The 20,347-nt window shown below is 37.8% G+C and overlaps 3 protein-coding genes and 1 long non-coding RNA gene across 7 annotated transcripts in view; 2 read left to right on the top strand and 2 right to left on the bottom strand.

Moving 5' to 3' along the window:
• The window catches only part of Rpb8 (DNA-directed RNA polymerases I, II, and III subunit Rpb8), a 67,113-nt gene extending 54,537 nt beyond the window's left edge, over positions 1-12,576 (bottom strand). Inside the window, exons 1-2 of one of the 2 annotated variants that reach the window (XM_012290262.2) lie at positions 12,478-12,576; positions 12,032-12,178 (exon numbers count right to left, since the gene is read on the bottom strand). In XM_012290262.2, coding sequence (XP_012145652.1) covers positions 12,032-12,104 — 73 coding nt within the window. In that variant the 5' untranslated portion in view covers positions 12,105-12,178; positions 12,478-12,576. The remainder of the gene's footprint in view (positions 1-12,031; positions 12,179-12,477) is intronic. The other variant, XM_076536339.1, reaches the window with a different exon arrangement.
• A 1,193-nt stretch (positions 12,577-13,769) lies between these two features.
• LOC100880723 (zinc finger protein-like 1 homolog) lies at positions 13,770-15,638 on the top strand. Its single transcript, XM_003705376.3, has 3 exons — positions 13,770-14,056; positions 14,222-14,527; positions 14,600-15,638. The coding sequence occupies exons 1-3, from the start codon at positions 13,955-13,957 to the stop codon at positions 15,155-15,157; spliced, it is 966 nt and encodes a 321-aa protein (XP_003705424.1). The 5' UTR covers positions 13,770-13,954; the 3' UTR covers positions 15,158-15,638.
• Positions 15,639-15,770: 132 nt separating this feature from the next.
• sro (SDR family oxidoreductase shroud) lies at positions 15,771-20,323 on the top strand. Of its 3 annotated transcripts, none has more exons than XM_076536335.1 (6): positions 15,771-15,944; positions 16,088-16,608; positions 17,378-17,659; positions 17,746-18,051; positions 18,530-18,761; positions 19,076-19,407. In XM_076536335.1, exons 2-6 carry the CDS (start codon positions 16,449-16,451, stop codon positions 19,224-19,226), a joined length of 1,131 nt encoding a protein of 376 aa, XP_076392450.1. In that variant the 5' UTR covers positions 15,771-15,944; positions 16,088-16,448; the 3' UTR covers positions 19,227-19,407. The 3 variants fall into 3 exon arrangements, 2 of the variants coding, with proteins under 2 accessions (XP_076392450.1, XP_076392449.1); XR_013039582.1 differs by adding an exon at positions 19,938-20,323 and having other exon boundaries at positions 15,772-16,608; positions 19,076-19,292; XM_076536334.1 differs by having other exon boundaries at positions 15,772-16,608.
• Positions 19,322-20,052, bottom strand: LOC143265253 (uncharacterized). Its single transcript, XR_013039593.1, has 2 exons — positions 19,921-20,052; positions 19,322-19,765 (listed from the first exon to the last, which is right to left on the bottom strand). It is a non-coding gene; the product is annotated as an uncharacterized LOC143265253 (long non-coding RNA).
• Positions 20,324-20,347: the final 24 nt, after the last annotated feature.

Raw genomic sequence — 20,347 nt, 5'->3', positions numbered from 1 at the left:
TGTTTTGGAAAATTGCAATATAGCAAGAGGTACCTTTGCAGAGTGATTACAAAGGTTGTTCGTAGATTTTTGTAACGATGTACTTCCAAATATAACACGAATACAGTGGACATTCGTTATATCGCCGTAGGCAGAGTTCTGGCAAATTGCAATATAGCAACAGGTACCTTTACGGTGTGATTACAAAGGTTGTTCGTAAATTTTTGTAACAATATGCTTGTAAATATAATATAAGTGAAGAGGACACTCGTTATATTGCAGTAGAAATTCTGACAAATGGCGATATAGCAAGAGGTATCTTTACAGAGTGATTACAAAGGTTGTTCCTAAAATTTTTGTAATGATATGCTTCCAGATATAACACGTTAATTGTACAACGTTTCTAAATACAACGTTGATTATACAGCGCCTCAAAATACATATAATACGCTAATTTCACACCGTGCTGAAACAGTGATCTAACCTAACGCGTCAACACGATATACAAATTAACTTTCAACGCGAAATACAACCCCCGATGCAAGGTTTAATCAGACAACGCGTCACTTGAACGCTGACGATCGAGCCACGACCGAAATTATGCCCACCTATATTAGAGTACATCCTGTACAACGAGAACACTACAACGACGAAGTATTCGCATTGGAACGTCGAGAAGAGGTCGAAACAGAGAACACAGGGACAGGTACACGACGCTTTGTAATGATCCAAGATTTAAGAACCGGTTTTTGATCTTGGTTCGATTGGCAGAAAGTAACGGCCCATGATTGCAGACATAAAAGTCGATCGAAAGAAACATACAGTAATTACTAGTTAACTTGACCGCGATCGATACTACGTATATCTCGAGCACACGGATAAAGAGATGAGAAGAGCGAGGAAAAAATCAGCCCGGTAACTGATTCCGATCGATACACCACGCGACGTTTATTGGAGGGTTATAAACGTTCTCGAGTGAAATATCGCTCGCGGACGTTCCTCTGGCGGATATTGTAACTTGCGCATGAATAATGACGGAAACCGACAACCGTCTTGAATTCCCCAGATACTGACACCGGGATAAAAAAATGTCCTAAGAGTCCGCCTCTCGATAATTACGAGAACTTCTTGTCGCACCGAACTGCCAAAGTTTCAAAAACAATAACTTCGAAAATTCTAGAAATTCAAAGTCCTAATGTCCTCACCTAATTTATCATTCTTTCGATAATAAAAATCTTAGGAATAATTCGAACATGTTGTTCAACGATTGAAAGAGTGATATGCAGATATCGGTTTCAGTTTGAGTAGACCAAGAGATGGAGAACCGCTACCGAAAAGAAAAAATTCCTAGCATCGATTACCGAAGTGTAACAGTGTAAACGGTGCGCACACACGTTTGCGCATGTCATCCCGTGCATGCAGAACCATCACAGTTGATTTATACTCGTTCCCCTCAATCGCGTCAACGAGGACACCTACAGACCCCCGTGTTTCAAAGGCACATCAGAGGGTTTAACTACGCACTTTCTTCGATTCCTGTTTCTACGTCGAATTTTGCGACGCAGTCATTCGTGTAAACACCAACCGCATTAGTGTATACGCGGACCCGCCAACACATCGACGGAAGTTTGTTAAGAACGATACTCCTCGAATCTCGTAACGATTAGTCAGTATTGCATCAACATTAAAATAAGTAACTAATGTAACAAGTTAACGCGTTATTCAATTTGATCTATTTGTCGTTTTCACACTACAGTTGTAAACGTTGGATTATAATTGAATTTGTATTTCGTTTATAGTTTAAACGATAAAATATTTGATAGCATCGGTAAGGTTGTTTGTATTCGTACGTATTCTACCTTTTCGCATAAAGCATTTGAAAATGTTTTTACGTTTGAAGATATCCAGCTGCGCGATAAGACGAGTTAAAACAGGTTGCATCAGTATTTGAATGTCAGTGCAATTTTTATGCATTATCGTTCAAAGAATTGAATATATAACACGGTTCGACTGGCTTCTCCATTTTTATGATTCATAATGCTCGACCAACACTCAAACACTTTCACTCCGAAATATATTTCAATGTAAAATTGTTACGCAATTGAAAGCAAGTAAAACTAAAATGACCGGAATCGTAAAAAACTCAAGTGCTAGTATTAAACGGAGATAACAGTCGAACGGAATCGCGCATCATCGATTCCTATAAAACTCCGAACGTTTCCATACGACCTTCATTTGCTCATTCTCGAGCATGTAAAAAACGAATAATTGCCCTTAAAAAAATTCAATTCCAAAGGCATATAACCATACAAGTGTTAAAGTGTCATTTCGATTCATAATTTTGGGGAAAAAATGATTTGATCCGTACCTGGTCACTATCGGCGAGCCATGTTTTCTGCCGGCGTGCAATTTCCCGTGTCGAAACGGATCGTTCAGAAGATGTCCCCATCGTCCATCACTTTACCGAATTCGCGTGTCCGTCCTTCCAGAGGGTTTTCACGCATACACGCACGCAGACGCAACAGCACGACGACGCAGTGCTGCCGGAGAAAGCCGAGCCGGCTGCTGGGTGCCGGTCAGGTTCACCGTTGGAACAGTCTCGAAAATGCATCGCGACGAGAATCATGGGTCGCGTCGAAAAAACGGTCGAGCAAATATCGGGACGAGCCGCGAGAAATAGCGACGAGAATGACTGAACGCGAACCGCGCGAAAGCAAGAAAAATGTGGCAATGATTCGCGACCGCGAGAAGGTTGCCGGCTGCCGCCTTGGCACTGACAGTGGCCCTCGCGCCTAGCAACACCGAACGCCAAACTGTCGACTCGCCGAAGGCAGCCGGCACCGCACCACCGTGCCCCCCTTTTTCATTCGCGTATCCTTCTCGCGCTCTCGTCGCTTCTTTCTTGCTCGAACAACTCCTTCGTATCGTCGTCCCGCTTCTACGGCCGCGTTCTTTTTCCACCTTGTCGTCGCGTACGTTCATTTTCTTTTTCTTCGCTATTTACTTTTGTCCTCGTTGCTCGTCTCTTTTTCTTGTCTTTCTCTCTCGTCTGCCCGTCTCGAGGTACATCGGCTACGAAACACGTTTGTCTTCGTCGCGATCGCGATTTTACTTTTGTCTTTCTCGCGCGAACGAGCACGCTACTCGCGTTTGTTTCTTCTAGCTTGGAGCGCAATTGCTAGCGAACCAACCAGCCGCGGGCACAGCAGCCAAACGAGTACGAAAGCCGGTAACCGGCACGACGCGCCACGCCAAAGCGGCCACGCGATTGGCCCGCCGCCGGCTACTCCGACCAATCGCGTGCCATCCTCCGTTGTCAGGTGGTACCGCGTTCTCCTCGCTAAAACGCGATTGCTACAATGAAAAAAATTGCTTCCTGGCGGTTTCGGAAAGAACGATGTTTTTGGAAATGGTATTAAACTTTTAAAAAAGAACTTCTTTTAAAAAGAATGCTCAAAGAACAATTGTACAGGTAGAACTATTTGGGACTGATGAAAATTCATTTTGAGAAAGAATGAAATATAAGACAATCTATATTGTCTAACCTATTTGTAAGAGAGTTTACAATTAATCTCTGAATGAGTACGTTTAATTTTCAAATTCATACTTTTATAATATATAAGTAAGTTTATACACACGTTTATATTCCCAATAAGATATTGATGGAGATATCGTTAAATCGAGTGAGATGACTGATATAAACCGTAACATATAATTTTATCACCCGGATTTAAGTTATTGCAAATCGTCTTGTTAGGTTAGTTTTGGAATCTGCGAATATAAGTGAATGGTAATACTACTTTTAGTGGCAACGATATTTTAACGATACTATCGATAACTTTATATGACATCGATAATTTATCGATAATCAGAGCAACTTTCCCGTGTCTCAACACTGCACTTTATGTATTCCCAGCAAGAGCAATGTCTCCCAACAGAGGGGTACAATGGAAGCACTTTTCATTGTTCATGAAAATCCTGCGGGGTGCATTTACCGAATGCTACACTGGCAAATGGACTGCTGCAAGTAATGCGACGCAAAGATTGCCACAAATTACTGTAGGTGTGCCAACTTAACGAGCAATTTCAAGGAACCGCGTTTAGCACACGAGTGGGTCATTTAGTCTGAGCAACTTTGCGAGCGACTCGGTGCAGCCGAAGCGATCGAGACGAAACATGTTTTCCTGAACGTCAACAAATCGTAACTCGAATTTTTAAGCGCACGACACGGTCACGTGTCGATTTACTATCCTTCCGTGATGACCGTTTTCGTTTCTTTTCCCGGCGAAGACTGCGAAACGTAACTCTACCATGTTTTTCCTGCTATCGTTAAAAGTCAACAAATCGTAAGGCGAGTTTTTAAGCGCACGATGGCTCGGTCACGTGCCGGTTTACGAGCCGGTGCCATTTTCGTTTCTTTTCCTCCTTCACCTTTGTCTGGTCGAAATAGGTCATGGTGCGAAGGAATAAGCGCAGATGAGGCGAATACCGACGACAAGGAGAGACCCAACCGAGGACGAGGATCACGCGCGTTGAGTACGTGCCTTGCATCCGCTGCGGCGCGGTTGCGTTTCGTTCGCCATTGCCTGATTAACTCGACGTCATTTATCAGATTAAATGGATAATACTTGGACGGGCAGTGTCTGATGTAACCCATGCTCGCGCTAGCTACAGTTCCTCACAGATTCTTCATTAATTCCCTCCCTTTTCTTACATAATCGTTCGAAAATACAAATTGAATCGAGACCCGATAACGACCTCTCATTGTGTATTACCTAAAACGTGAAATCGTAGTTATGGCAATGTTACGCAATATGAAAGCTCACCTTATGGCAAATGACATCTTTAGTTGAAAGCCGAACGTTCTACTTCAATTATCCTTTCAATCAATTAATATTGTATACGTCATGGTACTTGGAAAATTTCAAACGGAGTCGGACATAGTTTTCAAGAGGAACAAATGTACTATGTTTTATTTTAATTGTTCAATGTGGGTTGAAAATATCCTTTCATTCACATAAAATTCTTATTAAATTTTACTAAAAGGATAAGACCTCTCTTAAGCAAAAAGTGTTCTCTCTATGCAAAAAGGTTATGGGAGAGTGATTTATGCGACTGTTAAAATTTTTGGCGGAATAATTTACGATTTGTAGTAGGATTTGACAGCAAAGGAACATTATATAGCGAAATCACAGCAACCATGCGGCAGACATGCAATTTAATCCGTGATTAGAGTTTACGGCAGCCACGTTGATTAGGTCGTTAAAGAAACTATTAGAGTGGCTAAATACAGTCCCGGGTACTCCCACTCGTCTCCGTTGAATTGTAATTCGATGCAGCACAGTGTTCACGTGAACATCTGCACCCGTTTTGGATCGATGATTTATATTAAAAGATGCCTTATTATTCACGATGCGTGTATCTTTGCCTAAAAATAGAATTCGAGACGCGTACACACGACTGTTGAACAGAAGGAGGAAATTATTAGGTTCGTCAGCGATCCGTTTGACTTGTCCGAGTAAATTGCCTCGAATTACCTCAGCACCCGGCAATAGAAGGTGACCTAGCGCAAAACGCGATTTTCGAAGAATCGTACGAATCAAACGGTTCAAAGTTTGTCTATTCTCTCAGCGAGGTAAAGAGTACGAAACCGATGGACTTCGAACAAAAAATCCTAGTGTTCGATAAAAACACGGGAGAAATTGTCGTAGGTATAAATTCCGATTTTGTCACGATCCGGTCTGTTTCGTTAAAGGAGAGATAAAAGCCTTGGCAGATAAAAGGTTCGGTCAAGGTCTTGGCCTTAATCGTTATTGGACATCTGACCCATATGTATCAGATGCTTTCTAAGATTTAAAGTTTCTAAAACTATCACGGTTGTGTCGACTTCGAGAAACGATCTAGATAAACGATACGGCAGTGCAGTGGAGGCTGTGGAACCTCTTCTAATAATAGACGTACAAACGAATTTCAAACTCTCTGATCGTGCTTTAAATCGTGTTGCAGATGACAAATCTAGGTCTACCTCCACGGTTTTACGATGATAAATTGAATCTCGCTTCTCGCGCTATTCGTTCTTTTATTGTATGTCACACTCACGTTATATTGCAATCTTTGCACGCTTACGTACACTAATAAAACGTTTTCCAATCATCTGCGAATTCGAAACTCTCGTTATATCGCCACGAGTTATTTCATTATACGTTTTACGGTTATGTGTTACGTCTTTAGATTCCTATATTCTTAAATTTTTATATTCCTAGTTTTCTACGTTTTCAGATTTTTACGTCCAAAGATCCCTAGGACATGAGATATCTATGTCTCGAAATCCCTAGATTCTAAAATATTTAGGAGCCGAGCTCACTAAGACCCAAGACCTCTACGTCAAAAAATCACTAGATCCCAAAATACCTAGGTTTCAAGATATCTACATCCCAAAAATCCCTAGATCCAAAAATCACTAAATCCAAAATCCCTGGATCCAAAAATCCTTAGACCCCAAAATCACTAGATTCAAAAATCTCTAAACCCAAAAATCCCAAGATTCCAAAATCACTAGATCCAAAAATCCCTGGATCCAAAAATCCTTAGACCCCAAAATTGCTAGATTCAAAAATCCCTAGATCCAAAAATCACTAAATCCAAAAATCCCTGGATCCAAAAATCCTTAGACCCCAAAATCACTAGATTTAAAAATTCCTAGACCCAAAAATCCCAATATTTAAAAATCCCTAGATCCAAAAATCACTAGATTTAAAACTCCCTGGATCCAACAATCCTTAGACCTCAAAATCACTAGACCAAAAATCCCTAGATCCAAAAATCACTAGACCAAAAATTCCTAGCTCCCAAAGTCGCTATATTAAAAAATTCCTAGATCCCAAGATATCTACGCCCCAAAATCCCTAGGTTCCAGGATCTCTATATCCGAAAATCCCTAGATCCAAGATTTCTAAGTCCCAAAATCCCTAGATCTCAAAATACCTCGGTCCCGAGATCCCTAAATCTCTACATGCCGAAATGCTTAGCTCTAATATACTTCTATCCCTGTTTCTATATTTCGCTGCTTTAATCCCTAGATTCATATGTCCTTATATCCCTAAATTTCTAAATTCCTATATTGAAAGTAACAACAGGAACAGTATTGTAGTAATACTGATGAAACAGTAGGTGCGCTCCACATAGGAAAATTTATGGCAAGGATAATAGCTGTGATAAATAATGCAGAAACGATTCGATATTAGAAAGGCACGAAAAGCTAATAAAGTAATAACGCACAGAAAATTCGAATGCATCGATAATATTAACGATAACACCGCGCAGTTAACCCGTTTTTCTATTAATTATCTGAAATAACCGCCGTACCCGAAGCTAAAACTATTCAATTTAAAAATATTTTATCGCGATGCGTATGCAATTACGTCTCACAAAGGCGTCCCGATGAAATTCACTGACAACGGCCATTCTACGCGATGAATTTTCTACGTAGAAATGGAAATGAAGTCGATATCGCGTGTCAGAGGTACGGGAGGCACGTCCTATTGGAATATCGTGTTGGCAAAACGGCCGTCAGAAACAAGAAGCTGGATTAATGGAACGAATTAATAATATCATTTCATCTCTTCATACTTTTGTTTCACCGCTCTCGCTGCAGGAATACACCAAGCCGTTTTGAATCGCCTCAAAATTGCGCTTTATTTTCCTGTTTCCTCTTTTTTCGACAATTCTAAAGGAACGGGACAGTTAATTATCCGGGCTCTGATCCGTTTCAATAATTGCCACGTGAAATATTCGCGAGGCGGACTGAAAATTAAACTTCAATCTCTAACGCCATCAAATGATTACATTTCGCTGCTCTTTGCAGTTTTTATTTAGTCTATAATTAAAGATCCTCGATTACTTTTACAACTAAGATTATTCGCGATCCATTACAGAATTCTAAGCAAAAGCGCAGTCCTTAACGAGCTGGTATTTCAATAACCGTTCCAATTTATCTTTGTACATGATACGCTTTTGAAACGACCCCTCGAATTAGGGTTTTAGAGGTACGTTGCGTAGTTGGCTCTGACACGCAACAAGCCAATACGAATCACGACATAATGCGGTAAGCACCGATACGATAAAAGTCCAGACGAAAACAACGAGAGCGGGAAAGAAATCTTGCCTGCACCGTAATTGTCGCGAGGTACAGAGATGCATCGATCGAGAGGAGAAAAAGCGCGAGGGAAAACCGTGTTGGCGGATAAACGCGACAGAAAGAGAAAGGACGATCGATGAAGATGCGGTATACGCGCAAGAGTAACAGAGACCGAGAATCGCGCAGCTCCCTCCTTCTGGGATGACATCTCCCCGTGACCTTGGAATAGAGACTGACCTTGACCGTGTCAACCCCCACCAGACTGCTCTAACGCGTCCCGGCTGCTCACCTCTCTCCCCGTTCCCCACTCTAGCGCCCTAACCACGGCATCCAGAGTCGCGTCGTATTACGCGAATGCGATGTTGCTCGATGCTGCTGCTGCTGCTGTTGGTAATTCTCCTGCTCTTCAGGGTCGACGAGCAAATTTTTTTCAATCTGGACCTCCAGAGATTTTCGATTTCGAAGTTGGTTACTTGGAAACTTGAATTTTTTTGCTTTTGGAAATGTATCATGGCAGATTTGGGGATTTGGAAACTTCAGAATTATGTAGTTGGGAGTTTGGATGGTTTAGAATCGAGGTACTGATGATAGTGATAGGGAGGAATTTTGGGAGCTGGAAATTTGAGAATCTAGGGAATTTGGAAGTTTTTCAACTGAGGAGTAGGGTAGGGAAGTTGGTAATTTTGGAATCTGGGGATTTAGAAGTTTGGGGTATTGGTGATTTGGAAATTTAGGGAATGGGAAATTTGAGAATCTAGGGAATTTGGAAGTTTGTGAACTGAGGACTAGGGTAGGGAAGTTGGCAATTTTAGAATCTGGGGATTTAGGAATTTGGGGTATTGGTAATTTGTAAATTTAGGGAATTGGGGATTTTAGAATCTAGGGAATTAGATTAGTGAATGAGGGGACTGAAAAACTAAAGAAATTAACAATTACAAAATCTAGAGAATTTAGGAATTTAGGGATTTTTGAATCTATGAATTTCTAACTAGAACATTTGAAAATTTAGGAAATGAAAGCTAGAATTTGGAAGTCTGAACAATTATGAATCTAAATTTAAAAACTTAACATCAAAGTTGCAAATTTCGATACTTCGAAAACGTAGAAGTATAATAATTGAAAAAAGTGTTCCATATTATCTAAACATACAATACAGGAACACACACACACGAAAGTGTCAGGTGTGTAACACTCCACACATTCCAGAGAACTCGTGCCGGCCCTGCTGCTGCTGCTGCGGCTGCGGGCGTCGTTGCTGCATCGACCGGCCGCAGCAGACTACCAACCCCTCTCCTCTTTCACCCCTCGAAACCCCGGCTAACCTATCGCGAATTCACCCCTCGCCCCGACCCGCCCTTCGAGCAGCCCGCGACACAGCTCGCTGCTGCCGCCGGATCGCGTCCCACCGCCCTTTTATTCTATATACCTACATATATAAACGTCTATCCGCGTTCGGTGAAAGTCGACAGGAATAATGACGGCGAATATTTCCGATGCGAAAGAGACCGAGTGGCCCGGGATGCGATCGGGCAAGGTTAAAACGACAGCAATTTCGAGCTCGTTGCTTGTACGATTTGTGCATTGTACGTGGAAATGTAGTTGAAAAGAATTTGATCAGTCGTAGTAGCACTATTTTGGCAGAATTAAAAAACTTATGTATACGTTTATCATATTTGAAATGGTATTGCGTCATGTTGACATGAACATATCATGTGATATGTTTGAAAAATTCTCTTCAAACGCATCTCAAAAAAATTGACTATGTCAGAATCTACCTCATAATACAAAATCCTAGCTATGCTAAACGTGATCCTCATTCTTCAAGTTATCTTACAATTTCACGTATGTACCAATACACCTAGGATCAAGACACAATACGTTATCTCCTAAAGTGAATTATCGGGTCTAAAGGAAACGAGAATGTAGCACCTCCAATACGACGGAAGTTTCGAACCTGCAACTTGGATCTACGATCGCGTGGAGCTCGATTAATCTGTTGGAAAAGAACGTACAAAACATTCAAGTCATAAATTAGCATAAAAGTAAATTAAGAATAAAAATGGTCGGTTTAATTATTAGAAAATGAGAAAGGTCTTGGAGCGCCCGGGGCAAGTGCCCCGTTTGCCCGGCGCTAACGGCGTTACTGCCTCCATGCTTCAGCCTGACACGGAGCTGTTCCCGTCACCCCACTCTTCTTTTCCCAAACCTAACGATGCCTCCTCTTCTCTGCTAACCGAGATCCCGTCTTTCCTCTCGCTCTCTCTTTCGTAGTTGGCCCCACTAACACCCATCCGCGTGGAACGCTGCTGCTGCTGTTCCAGCAGAACCCTTTCCCCGGCGATAATATAGGTGAAAATACAGGGTGACGCGAGCAACTCTCCGCGCGTTTTATGCGAATTACATCGCCATCTCGGGAACATCGATCGTCGCGATGAAACATGGAAAATGTTCGCGGGTGTAGACAGTGAAGTGACAAGAGTGTGCCCGATGTATGTAGACGCGAATACGCGCGAAATTTGAATCTGGTAATTCTTTGGACACGTGGTAGTTTCATTGAATCTATATGTTCAAGGGCACTCGACAGCCAATGGGGTAATTGGGTAAGGAACAGGGTGGGTCTGACCCCCAAAATACCGACTAACCTTCCTCAACTCGGCTTAAGAAATTTTCAACTCTAATATTTCCAAATCTTACAATTTTTTAAACTCCAGATTTCTATGTCCTTGATGTCTCTTTACCCCATATTGAAAACTACCGCAATTGTTACCGATTCTATTATAAAATAACACTGTTTCACTTTAAAACTACATTCTTAAAATTAGATTTAGCATGTGCGTTAAAATGCTGTTGTATAACGTCAATGACGCATTATTCTGGTATGAGTATCAATTTTTAAATGACCTTGAACGTACGAACTTCCCGCAACGATAAAGATTAAAAGGCACGAAGAATTACCGTAAACATAAAATATGATTGAAAATACTGAAGTGCATTAACTTCAGTATTTACTTCGAAATTATCTTTATACGAATTTGTCGACGTTGCAAAAAAAGGAATTCGTATCTTTTCGTAAACAGTTATTCGTGTATACAATTATTATATGGGGACTCGTAAAAAAAGGTATTGTCACCATTTTTCATCGTGCAGAGAATGGAATGTCGATAAGAGGCAACGATTAGGTGAGCAATGCATGTTGACAAGAAACACGCGTGGCGTTCAATTAGTGACTGTTTCAACAAACTTTTCCGTGTCACGAAATAATAAATTTTATGCGGCATATGGACTTGTAGATTGTGCCAGAAAGAAATACATATTGATGACTAATCATGATTCAAAATTCAAACACAAAAAGGAATGATATTTTATCACGCAGTATGATCTGTTAAATTATAGTGGCTATATGTCCCTGAGCAAGGTTGTAGTAAAACAAATTATATAAAGGACTATATTTGTAATTTTAATTACCAGAATTTGAAAGTCTATTTCAGAGTTAATCTTTTTGTCACAAACAATATTTTTTTCGAGTACAAACAATTATTATTAATACGACACGATTTCTTTACCAATATTTACGTTTCAAATTACGCGCCATCGCAGAAGACAAGAGACAAGAAATGACGAATACAATTTAGAACGTTCTAAAAGATTATTCACAATTTTCATAAATGAACAAATACCGCATACCAGACGATCTACTCATACAGATCAATCGTAATAATTATTTAACAAATGTACGTGCAGAAACCAACGTTTAAATCAAACTGTCACGCCATGTGCTTCCCGGCAACTTCCGTAAACGACGAACGTCCATGGAACGTTCTGTTTTTAACATTTAAAAATTCGACGACGCCAAGTATTTTCCCTCAGAAGTGTCCACATAAATACATGACAGTATAAAGTACGTTTCAGACCTACCTCTGTCGAACTTCTTCCCCTCTGGATCGATGTCTTTCACGTTGAAAATATCCTCGAACAGCACACCCGCCATTTTAGACACTGCTGACAGTGCTTCCCCCTTGTAGCGAGTGCTTCATTCACATCTGAGAACGTAACTTCGAGATTCTGTAATTCATTAATATAAATTATATATATATTTTAATAAACTTGTCTTAAACACGTATAATGTATTACTTTTAACAGTTTATATTGTAAAAATTAATCTACAATCGTACAAGTGAATATATATACTTAATAGAAAATGAATTGTGTCTAAATTATCAACCTTAACCTTCATACACATTTTCAATATCTTAAATACTTTGCATGTTTGAAATAATGACTTTAAAAATATTGTCCGACAAATTTTATTACATAATGCAGCCATGTACTTAACGTAAAGAAGATAAGTATTTTAAAACTACATTAAAGTGACCGCAGCATTGAATGATAAAGTACTCCTCCTTTGCAATTACTGTAAAATATCGATACAATTAGGAAGTAATAACGATGTTTATTAGATGTAAGAGCCAGATAACCTTGAAAGCTCAAGTTGTAACAATTTGAACAGAGGGAGCCACTGCACAGGTTTACGTCTTTTTTTTACGCAATACAATTATCCTTTTACGCAGTTTGAGAGGGTCCTATCGTGATACATGTATAGTAATAAGTCTCCACTTTATAGCGTATACACTAGCATAACACGTTACGTAAAATTAGAGATTTCGTAATGTTGCGTAATTCGCAAGAAATCTGCATAAAGTTCCTATTGAACGCGTACAAGTAGCATCTTACACTTGATTTAATTTTTCAAGGAGTTTTATGTTGTTAGTTTACTAATTAAACAATTTTTTTTATGTTCACTCTTTTCTTAATACATACTGTGATTCGCGTACAGCTGGTATCTGTTGTACGGAGCATTCAATGATGCAGATACAATTATCAAATATTATATACTGTTTTGAATAAGAAAAAATACTCTAGATTTTTTATAAAAATAACGTAGACTTCCTTTGATTTAAGAGGTCTCAAAGGACTTACCTTTTTAAGAATCAAATATACAAATTAAAAAATTTCTAAGTCCTCAACTTTCATAATTTCTGAATCTCTAAATTTGTTCAGTTTTAAATTCTAAAATTTAAAAGTTATGAATTTGAAAGGTTCTAACTTTTTAGATTTGAAAGTCTATAAATTAACAAATTTACTGATTGAAATCTTGAAGTTGCCCGCTTTTCCTTATATTGATAATGAAGGCTCCCATGTTTCAGTATTATTTTGACACATTTTTTAGTTTTACATATATCAATGAATGGTTAAAAATTGTACAGCTGCTGCTACCTAGCAGTGAACAGAGAATCTGGTGAAACAGAAAACTTACTTATCAAACATTCCTGTTTTATCATACCTGCATATAGGAGGTTTCTACACATAAACTTTACACATTTTCTTATCTTTCTTTTACCATAAAAATTTTGAATTATAAACAGGAACTCTGATAATAATTGTAATGTACATAAGATTATTTGGTTAGAAAGAAATTTTATATTAAACAAGTACTTCACAGAATTATTTGTTTAAAAATTTCTTTTTACCGAAAACAGTTTTCTATGCACTTGGATAAATAGTGCAATGCAAATCTTTTGTAAAAGAGATTGTTTATTTGCTGACCGTAGAAATGGAGAAATTTGATTGGTCCATTCTTTTGTATCTTTCACAGAAAATGTTGGACGACGTGGCCGATGAAACATGGAAGCCGTGTCACATCGTACACCTCAAGTTGTCATAAGATCACGATATGTCATGTGAAGATATTCCTTCGTAACAATTTTCTTAATTAAATAGGTTTTCGTTACATGTTGTTGTAATTTATTTATTGTATTAATCGCGTAATTTCATGAAAATATGGGGCTGTGCAAGTGTCCGAAAAGGAGAGTCACAAATCTGTTTTGTTTTGAACACCGTGTTAATGTTTGTGAGCATTGTATGGTTACAAATCATCCGAAGGTATATTATTTATTCTTAATAAAAAATTCGTGAAGTGTATGTTTACTCATAAAAAATAAATTTGATCGACACCGATAGGTTAAGAGATTAATATTACAAATCAAATTAATTACTAACACTGTTTAAATATTTTACTAACACTGCCTTTATTTTTATTTATTTCAGTGCATTGTACAATCATATATTTTGTGGCTCCATGATCATGACTATAATCCAGTTTGCACATTATGTTCTGTGAACTTGAGCGAAGGAGATTGTGTTCGATTAACATGCTATGATATGTTTCATTGGGCATGTTTGGATAAATATGCCAGAGAACTGCCAGCAACGACAGCACCAGCAGGATACACATGTCCCAATTGTAAAGAGTGTATTTTTCCAGATGGAAAACTAGTATCTCCTGTGGCAGATGTGTTGAGAGAAAAATTAGGAAGTGTCAATTGGGCACGTGCCGGGCTTGGCTTACCTTTGGTATATATGATAAATGATTGTATATAAAATTTTCTATATACATTTACTTATTCTATATATTTTGTGTTCTAGCTCAGCGAAGAAAGAGAACAAAAGCCAGAACAGGAGCGTCCCTCATTGAGAGTTGAAACTACATCATATCAAAATCATACAACAAATTTATCTCCAACAGTAGCCACATCTCGTTCCAATAGTAATGCAAATTCAGTACACACTAATATAAACAATGTGCATTTAAATAATCAAAAAATTGGCCCTCCGTATTCGATTGTAAGTATTGATTCATCCGGGGGTTTATCGACTCCTACTTCGAGAAAAGTTTGCGAAGCGTACGACGATCCGAAAGAGATATCGTTTGATCACGATGAAAATAAATACAGAAGAAAGTCGGCTATCGAATGGTTTTTGAGGTGGTGGAAGCTTATAGCAAGTCCACCAACGAGACGTAGAAACACGACTGGGCCATTGTACAAAAGATATGCCATGATAGTTCTTATGGGAATATTAGCTTTTACGGGAATTGTAATTTTATTCTCCTGGCTCGGGAGGATGGCTACGGATGGCGATCCCACTTACGATCTGGACGCGAATCCTAATGTTAGAGTAGCCGATAAACAGGCTGGTATTTAATACACTCCCTACTTTCAAAGGAACAGTGGAAAGGAATGGATACATGAAAGGTATAACACGTGGAAGTAATAACAAATGTTTGTAAGATAGCGAAATAATTGTCAACCACAGTCAAGGGAATATGTATCGACTGAAGCATGATTTTGTTTTGAAAGAAGAATTAGCTTAAGATACAGTGTACTGCTAGCCTTACGATTTGTTAATTTTTATGTAAAGTATGCCTTAATATTAAGCTGTATATTTCACTTTGCAAGACTTACAAATTTTCAAAAAACTATGCATTATAATTACATATAAACCATACTTTTTTTACTATTACGTACGAAGGATGAAAACCGAAAAATCATTTGTCAATTCCATTGCAGTAGGAGTGAATTGTATATTGAGAAAATTTTGTAATTGTGATAGTGATTTTAATTAGAAACGCTAATTTATTTGTTTTCAAATAGTAAGTAAGTAAATTTGTAACAGTATTGCAATATTCCTAATTGTCATTTCCTTCCTATTAATTTTAATATTTCCCACCTCTTGGAAGTAATTAGAATTATATATACTCATTAAAGAAACATAATTCTAGTGTAATATTAATTTTTTTATTTGTGTAAAACAGCATTGTAAGAGTAGTGGAAGTTAGGAAATGTACTGCATTCCATTTACTCTTGTGAAGCGTGACAGCATTTACAATTCAAGCAGGAGTCTAGCGACTGATGCGGGAAATATTTGTTCATGAAATATTAAAACCTCTTAGCAGCATAGAGTAGTATCTCGAGTCACCTCTAAAGTTGAGGTATTCCATAAAAAAAAGAAAACACTTAATCCATGGGCATTTTAAAGCGTCGAAACATATCGTTTTAAATTTCAAAAAAGATGATCACAATCGATGGCGGAAGAGTGGGGAGATTTAACTGTTTCTTTTTTCGTGTTCCATAGCAGCCATTTGTGATCAGGACAAGGACACCATCGTTTCGTCTCAAGTGCCTATCTCCGTTCAATTTTTGCATACTTATTATTCATCAAATACTAATCAAGTTAACGATTTATGTATATCCATACATTAATACACAAACACGTGTTTTATTTTTAAACTGTAACAAAGAACACTCTTCTTTATTAGTAAACAGACATATCACGATAACGTGTAATTCGAATTTTGTTTGTGCTACACAAGCGTTTTGTAAGCGCTATCGAATATCAGTTTTGTTTTGCAGTATGAAACTATAACACACTACAGTAGAAACCGGTAAATTAGAAAATAAGTATTTTGATTGAATGATAAATAAATAAATTAACGATGGGATTAGTGGGATCTGTGATGAACAGTAAATTAACAAAGTGTGTAAAAAGGAACTTTACAATACTCACAGTTGATTTAACTGCTGCAATTGGCCTGGTTCATTTATGGAACAGAGGATACAAGTATCTGCTACCGACCGTGTCCCTATGTTACATTGGTAAGGATATTGCAACTTCAAAATTGAATTTGTTATTCGTTTATTAACAAACATATCTTATACAAAATAATACTCTATTTCTGTAAAAAGTAAACAACTGCCTTTAAATATTATTTGTATTCGAATAGAAAATAAATACAAGAATGATTTTGATGAATTCGTTTGATATATTCGTTTGAATTTCAAGTACTACGATAAAGTATTCAAATTACCCGCTAATTTTTTAAATATATTACCAATGCATTTTCGGACCCACGGAATATATTGCAAACAGTAGAAAGTCAATATTAATAAATATACGATAAATATATAGCATAATTATCAATAAAATCGAATTTTTATAAAAATTGAACAAGTAGCGCCATCTCTCCGGCGAACAGGGTGAACTACGCACTTTTGAAACTGTAATTTAATTAGTTCCCGCTTTCTACCGCTAGGTGGCGTTTTCTTTTGAGTTGTCAAAAATTCTCAGATATCTTCTCGCAAGAAAGAACGTAACAAAATTTAGTCATTAGCAAAATATTGGAGCATGATGGTTTTCTGAAGTTTCTTTATTTAGAAAAAGAGGTAGTTTTCTACTTTGTTGACCTTCCATACTCACCGCTAGATGAGGACAGAAGTACTACTTGCGGAACGTGGATAAAACTGAAGAGCACAATATAAAGATTCATAATACAAGCAGAATACTTTATAAGGCATATTACATCCAAGAGTATGAATGTAAGACTTTTTCAAGCAATCAATTAATATCAAAACGCTTATATTGCAGGTGGAACGTACTTGTACTGTCGCGTCAAGTCTCGGGACAAAATATCCCCGAATCAAGCTATTATCATAATCGGTTGCGATTCGGGATTAGGATACAGTTTGGCTCTACATTGTCGACAGCTCGGAGCAACCGTAATTGCCAGCGTGTTGCAAATCAATGGACCCGGTGCTTCGAAGCTACTACAGGAGGGTGTGTTTGTTTACTCCCTCGATGTTACGAAACCCCAAAATGTCTCACATTTCGCCACCTCCGTACAAATGTTATTAAGCGAAGAAAATTTAGGTACGCAATTCAAAGATATACCCAACCATCTTTTATACAAAGATTAAGGCTCGATCGATAAATAGATCATTCTGGAATCTGTTTAGAGTTACGATGTTTGATCAATAACGCCGCTGTGATGATCTTCGGAGAATTCGAATGGCAAACGGACGAGCAGATCAGAAATCAAGTGGAAGTGAACTTACTAGGGTCTATGAGAATCACTCGAGAACTGATGCCGATAATCCGCGCTCATTCTAGCAGGATTATCGTAATTTCGAGCCATTGTAACATCCAGCCCATTCCTGGAGTTGCGACTTACAGTGGAACGAAGGCTGGACTCACTGCCTGGGCGAGAGCCCTTAGGTTGGAGGTGAAAAAATATGGCGTCAAGGTCGTTTGCTTTATTCCTGGTTAGTAGAGCTGTATAAACTTGAGGTTATTTGTTTAAAAAATAGAGCTAGAAATATGGTCGATTTTTGTTATAATTTTGAAAAGGAAATATTATTGAAAGTGGCCATATAGAGGGAGCTATGTATGGTGATACAATGGCTGGATCTATAAGGATTATGTTGATATAATTTGGCTGAGATTATGGTGAACTTGTTGTTATACTAGACTTAATAGTGAAATTAGACTTATGTTAGATATCTAGAAATTTTCAAATTGCTGAGGTTACAAGTTTAAAAATATAAAAATTTTCAAATTCACAAACCTTCAGTTTTTTAAATTTCTAACTTTCTAAGTTAGTTACTTAGAACTTTTAAATTTATAAATTAGTATCTACAAAATCCATAAATCCTCAAATTCTTCAATTTTTCAAATCCTCAAATCTCCAAATTTTTACAAGATAAAAACTGCACAGATAAGTAATAAATTTGCATGTTGCAGGTTCCTTCATAGGGGAGAGCAACATAATGGCACGCCAAACGGAACACACGCAGGAAATGTTAGACTCGATGCCTAAGGAAGCACAAAGCTTTTACGGCGATTATTTAAGCAGCTATTTTCAATACTTCACGTCCGTGACGCAAGGGTCAAAATTGGAAAAGCTGCAAGATTCGCGGATCTACAAAATATTCGAAGGTGCTCTCCTCGACAAGTATCCATCAGCGATTTACAAGTACGTTCTCTATTTGAATAATTTTATCAACACTTTCAGTATTATCGAAAAGTTGAGATATTCCGATAAAACGTGATCCGTAAAATTTCTTGAAACGATCCGCAAGTTTCTGAAAACGTAAACAATTCTCCGATTGTTACGAGCCGAAACCGTGACCACAGGAATGAAAGTGTTGACTAAACTATTCGCTTGCACAAGTTCAAAACAGCTTACGCTACCGCATTCTTCGTTTAATACGGGGATCATTATCTGCCTGGAGCTATCTCCAATCAACGTTAGAGGAGCGTTATTAATTAATCGGAACCTTGTTTCAGAAACGAGTCGTGGAGATATTTTATTTACCACACGTTGTTTGCGATCACCCCCACGTGTCTCAGCGATATGCTGGTCCTGAAATTTGTTCGAGGACCTCCGTGGAAGGGCCCAGGACCAATCCAAGAGGAAACACTTGATCATTTTATTTGAATATATAAAACAGAAGCTGAAAATAAGAATAATTGGAGGATGTATATAAATGTTTTTTACCAATAAGTAAATAACATATGTTTGATACAATTTATGTTTAATATATGGCAATATATTAATTCGAAATGAAATTTGTTACATAAGTTAGATCATGAAACCAGTAATAAACATATTAAAGATACCTAAGTACTCTAAGTTACTTCTAAGCTTTTCTCCAGCAAGTAAACCTTTCTCACCGATAGGGAAAAACTTGAGAGCCATATCGAGGCCCTCAGGTATCGTAGTTGAATCACACACGACTTTGCAAGCTTATCACGTTGTCTAGATTCGCGTTACGAGCTTACTGTCTCGTAGGGAAACATAGTTCGAAATTCCAAAAGAAACACGTCCCACAGGAGCTCGTTTTATTAGCTATCGAATCCTTTCTTGTCCTAACTCCTTCTTTGAGGACATCCTGACTTTAGTATAGCTCTGAATTATACTAATCAAGGACACGAGTTAGATAACTTAATTCGTCGACTTTGCGTAAATAAATTAATCTGTTAAAGTTACGAAAATATAAAATATAGTACGGTAAAGATTTCAAGAGCTTGTAAAGTAAAATATATGAAGTAAAATTGTTGCTTTAAAATTGAGAAGTCAAAAATTAATTAGACAATTTTGAACAAAACAAGTTGAGATTCTAACAGCTTACTCTTCAATTGTTTTCAGGAAAATCGCGACCGCACGGACGAATGTCTTGACTGAACTGCCTTCGATTAAGATTGCGATTGCCAGCCGTCTGAATGACGAATAATCGTTAATTCCTGGTTAACTCAACACCTGCATTGGAACACCTGGTTTTAATGGAAGAAATCGATCACACGTGGTTATCAACAACGATCGCTCATTACTGAAGTTCAACAAATTCGTCATAGTCTTAGTCGTATAGACATTTTTGTTTACAAGATTTTATCATTTATATTTAAACTTGTACCCTGTTAGAATTAGAAAATGATTTAACTGTAATGATAATTTTTAAAACTTGGTATTACTACTATAAATATATTAATACTGATAACAGCAAAATTAGAATTAAAAGATACCTATATCAAAAAGTACTCTGATTTTAAAACCTGACC

This window comes from Megachile rotundata, chromosome 10, assembly GCF_050947335.1.
Source record: "Megachile rotundata isolate GNS110a chromosome 10, iyMegRotu1, whole genome shotgun sequence".
In the NCBI taxonomy this organism is placed as follows: domain Eukaryota; kingdom Metazoa; phylum Arthropoda; class Insecta; order Hymenoptera; family Megachilidae; genus Megachile; species Megachile rotundata.
Note: the sequence above shows the minus strand (reverse complement) of the source record. Positions and strands in the feature narration are given on the sequence as shown.

Bases quoted from the DNA above. Each gene is read 5' to 3' on its own strand.
- LOC100880723 (XM_003705376.3), top strand. From the start codon at position 13,955: ATGGGGCTGTGCAAGTGTCCGAAAAGGAGAGTCACAAATCTGTTTTGT. The intron at 14,057-14,221 runs GTATATTATTTA...TATTTATTTCAG, and splicing joins TGGTTACAAATCATCCGAAG to TGCATTGTACAATCATATAT. The intron at 14,528-14,599 runs GTATATATGATA...TTTGTGTTCTAG, and splicing joins CCGGGCTTGGCTTACCTTTG to CTCAGCGAAGAAAGAGAACA.
- sro (XM_076536335.1), top strand. From the start codon at position 16,449: ATGGGATTAGTGGGATCTGTGATGAACAGTAAATTAACAAAGTGTGTA. The intron at 16,609-17,377 runs GTAAGGATATTG...CTTATATTGCAG, and splicing joins CGTGTCCCTATGTTACATTG to GTGGAACGTACTTGTACTGT. The intron at 17,660-17,745 runs GTACGCAATTCA...GAATCTGTTTAG, and splicing joins ATTAAGCGAAGAAAATTTAG to AGTTACGATGTTTGATCAAT.